General features: G+C 34.6%; 1 protein-coding gene across 1 annotated transcript; it reads left to right on the forward strand.

The window, feature by feature from the left end:
- The first annotated feature begins 1,843 nt into the window (after positions 1-1,843).
- FAF3 (FANTASTIC four-like protein (DUF3049)) lies at positions 1,844-3,298 on the forward strand. The gene has a single exon (XM_047325594.2). It carries the CDS (start codon positions 2,206-2,208, stop codon positions 3,208-3,210), a length of 1,005 nt encoding a protein of 334 aa, XP_047181550.1. The 5' UTR covers positions 1,844-2,205; the 3' UTR covers positions 3,211-3,298.
- Positions 3,299-4,722: the final 1,424 nt, after the last annotated feature.

The following is a 4,722-nucleotide window of genomic DNA, read 5'->3' on the forward strand; positions in this document are numbered from 1 at the left end:
TAAAATTAGTCGCAGACAAGGAATTTAAAAAAGAAATGATGTGAATGGCACTAAAACTTGTGTCCTAAGCATGTTGTGGAGTGTTATGATGAAGGAATTTGAATTTGTTTCAACATTATAGACCAAACATGTTCTGCCGCGTAGGACTCACTGTTGCGTTTATCCCAAAATTTGAAACCCTAGGCAGTAGAACATAAGGTCATGGGATCCTGTTTTTATGGTTCCAGATTTTCCCAAAGCACAATCATTGTTGCAGGCAGCCCTCAAACATGTACCAAACACCCCATTTGAGTGAATCATAAATTCATGGCAGTAAATAGGTAAATCGTTTCTCTTTTTCATTTGCCCCATAACATTCTGTTTATAATTTTTTGCATAAAGAGGAGAAACAATTAAGCAGCTACCATTATTTTCAAAGCATGTGTGCTCATCCTTCACTCCTTTTTTTACTTTCTTTGAATGAATTAGCAGAAATCAACCTAATGTGTGCCCTACACGACCTTAAAACCTTAGACAATTATATGTAGAATGAGATAAAAATAATATAAATGATATTTTTATTTTTACATTCATTTAATATTTTTTTTATTTTAAATATTAAAATTCATTTTATTATAATAATTTTACTTTTATAATATATGTAAATATACTTAAAACAAGTGTACGGGAGATCTTGAATATAACCGCAAGATATCACTGCACATGTGTGCTCTGCGCTTTTGTTGCCTTTCTCTAAGCGTAAAAGCAGGTGATTCTGCAGCCGACAAAAGCCCTCGTGTCTCTCCCGTTTAGCCTTCATTTCCACATAAGAACATGCCTAATCTCTGCGAATTTAAGACTTTCAACTAGGAACATTCTATCAGTAAGAAAAAAAAACGAGAAAAATTCTACATAAATCATTGTTAGGTTAAATTGCTTGGTGGTTCTTGTAGTTTAAAAAACTTACATTTTAATTATTAAACTTAAACATCAATTTAAGTTTTTATTTAATTTTCTTTACACATTATGAATTGAGATAAAAGTGAAAAAAAAGCAAAATAAAACATACTTATGGATTATCTTTTTCTCGTGAACAATCAAGATGCATTTTGAGATGTGGGAAGGTTCACCTCACATATATAGATCGCCATTATTCGTATTAGGTAAACTCTCACAAATTTGTTTTTAATATTATTTCAAAAAATCTTTTACTAGTAAAAATATTTTATGTATATATAAATATATATCTATATCTTGAGACTTTATTTTACTCAACAAAAGTGAAGCTTAAATTCTTGTAAACTTTTGAATACAAAATTCTTATAACTTGTGTATCCTGTGTAGAGTAACTATTACCCTAATGTGTAATATTGGAAAATTTACTACTTTAGTATACTTTCTTGGAAGAAAAAAAATACTACAATAGATAAATTGTAAAAAAAGTATACAAAATTAGATAAGTAGTGTTTTAGAAGCATTATTTTAACTTTTTTATTTCTAACAATATACAAAATATGTTTTTTTTTTTTATTTTTTTTACTGAAATTATTCTTGATAAGCACGATGTTTAATTTTTTCAGTCATTACTTCAATAACAAAAAGGAAATTGTATTTACCAAATATAACTTTAATACAAAAAAATATACATATAATGAAATTGTGTATACTAAATACTATTCCTGTATCGTGAAAAAAAAAATCGTGTTAGCGAAAGTGAATTTTTGTAGATGAAGTACTCCTTTGGAACTATGGTAATTTTGTTTACAATTTGGTGTTTCAGTTATTTGTAAGAGAATGGTAAATCTTTGGTGCAACATGATGTCAGTACAAAAATACTTTATGAAGAAACACTCCCCTCGTTTTTCTTATTTTCGAAAATTCATTTCTCCGTTTCTTGTGTTTTATTTAAGAATTGTATATATCAAGTTGCTCTACTAAAAATAAAAGTGGTTCTGAAGAAAAAGGTTCCGCATAGCCACTTTTTGGGACTACAAATTGATTAGCATCCTCCCTCACTTCTTCCCATGCCAATGCTCATCACTTACATTTTCTCCTCTTCTCTTCTCCCTCACACTCACTTCCTTCCAATATAAAACCTCACACTACAACACTTATACTTCTTTTCTCACCCCTCACACCACTACAAAACAGAGGCCTCTGTTCCCCTCTTAATCCACTTTTTCCTTTTCTAACCCTTCAAAAATCTCCGCAACCCATCGCCGCCACATGGCTGCAATTGTGTGCCACGGATTGCAGTCACACCTCGACTCCCAACTCGCTGAGTCAATATCACTCAAACTCAGACTCCCTTCCTCAAAACCACCTCCTCCTCAATTCTTCAAATCCTCTTTATGGGATTCAAATTCAAACTCAAACTCAAACTCAAACTCAAACTCAAACTCAACCTTCAAACCCCACACCCAAGAAAACAACAACTCCACCACACCTTCTAACTCCACCTCTTGGACCTTCCTCGAAGCACTCTCCAACGTCTCAAAACACCCATCGCAGGACCAAACCACCTACGTCCACCCTCAGCAGAAACGCTCCTCGCTCAGCCTCAGCCCACGGAGTCTCCAGCTCTGCACTGAAAACCTCGGAAACGAAAGCGGCAGTGACAGCGATGAGAGCAGCATTGACATGCTCTCTGCGGTGAACACTTATTCGGGGACAAGGGAACAAACCCAAGAGGGGCAAACTCGTCAACTTTCGACAGCGAGGAAAGCGAAAGCGCAGAATTTTCCGCCCCCTTTGACGACGATAAGAGGATCGGAGCCTCTTCGCGTGAGACCCCACCGTGAAAACGGCAGGCTGGTGATTGAGGTCACCAAGGTCCCACCTAGTCCCTTGTGCTTTCGAGCTGAAAGAAGCCATGGCCGACTTCGCCTCTGCTTTTTGACAAACCACACTCCAAGTTTTGACCCGGAAGAAGAAGATGACGCAGAAGAAAACGAAGAGTTAACCAATGAAAAAGAATTGGAAAACGAAATCGTTGGACAAGTAAAAGATACCCAAGAAGATGACGAGGAAACAGAGGAAGAAAAAACCGGGGACGAAAAAGAAGAAGTGGACGAGGAGGACTTGGAAGAGGAATGTGCTGCATGTGGGTGTGTGGAGAGTGATGTTATTGTAGAAAAGTACGAGAGGCTGAGAAGGTGCAGAGTAGGTGGTGACCACGAGAACAATGAATTGTTAAATTGGAGTGACTCACTTTGTGTGGTTACTTCCTAAAGCTAGTTAGCTACCTGCTGCTGCCACTCCAACCTTGAGATTTTTGTGTCTCTAATTAATAAAAACTTTACATTTGTCCTTTTCCTAATTTCTCTTTTTGTCCTCTTTTTTTGTATTTTCCTTTACACGATGAATCGTTGAATTGCCGTATTTTCCCATCAACTATGGCTGTTGTCGACAGTTATTATCGTTACTCTGTTTCGGGGGCACGCACACGAACATGGCAGAGGCACGGCTTGTTTGGGTAGCTGCCCAGTCAGAGTTCTTAACAAAAAAGCACGTTTGGGATGCGAGTTCCCGTGCTGAAGGAACACAGGTTAATTTTGTTATTCTCAACGATATATGATTCTAATAGTTTGAGGAAGAGTGAGGAAAGTGTGGATATTGAGAAAATGGACAAGGGTGGTTAACTTGTCCTACGTAGGAGAAACACACGACGGTGAAAATGATTGAAGTTGGTGCAGGGTGGGTGTGGATGTCACAGCAGAGGTTTTTTTTTTAAAGATTAAATCAAAGAATATGCTTTAGTTTTTTTCGGTATCTCATGTTATTAGTCTGTGTAATTTAAAAATGGTAATTTGGTTACCGAGATTTAATGTTTTGTTTGACAGAGATTTTTGCATAATCTAATACCACGATGACAAATGGTCATGATATATCCTCTCACTTAATAAACATTTTTCAAAAACACTCGATCACTTATTTGATGGAGGTATAACCCATTGGTTTGAAACTAACGTGGTTAACCAAAGTTAGATAAGAGTGAATCAATTCGATTTATTTATTAACAAATCAAAAAAATTTAAATCTAGTTTGATATATCAGGTAGGTTAAACGGATTCACTTACTAACTTACTTATTTACAATTTTCTTTTAAATTTAAAAAAAAGTTACAATTTTATTAATTTAAATTTAAATAATTTCACTCATGTTAAACTTCAAAGATAATTCAAAATAAAAAACTAATATACAACTCAAATATAATTCAACAAAGCCAAATTTTAAGTGAGCCAGTTGAAAATTGATCCATATAAAAGAATTTCATTTTTTTTAAACCCAACTCAGACTAAACTCGTGAGATCGGGTTAGCCCGTGGGTTTTAACCCATTTTGACATTACTAGTTGAATCCACGTTCTATGTTATTTCAACAAATTAACATCACTTAATAAATAACAATTTCATGGGAGAAAAAATAATTTGTTCTCTTTTTTCCTTAAGTTAACGTGCTTTTCTCAATGTGTGAATTTGTGGGTGAGTAACTTGTTTGTTTCTAAATATTTGAAGATAATTCTAAGTGATTATTTGTAAAAGATGAAAATTTCATCTTGGCATTCAGGAGATTTGAGGTGATTTCATATTCATGCAAAATGAGATGAGAAAACTATGGTGTCCTCACATATGTATGAGTTATGGAAAGAAGAAAAGTGGGTTGAATTGATTTTGTTTCATTTTCAAAAGATTGAAATTGATTTTGAATGCATTTTCAAAAGATCAGAATCAATTTTGTCATT

This window comes from Vigna umbellata, chromosome 8 (assembly GCF_029865625.1).
Source record: "Vigna umbellata cultivar VRB3 chromosome 8, Vumbellata_1.0, whole genome shotgun sequence".
NCBI lineage: Eukaryota > Viridiplantae > Streptophyta > Magnoliopsida > Fabales > Fabaceae > Vigna > Vigna umbellata.

Coding starts and splice junctions, on each gene's coding strand:
- FAF3 (XM_047325594.2), top strand. CDS start 2,206: ATGGCTGCAATTGTGTGCCACGGATTGCAGTCACACCTCGACTCCCAA.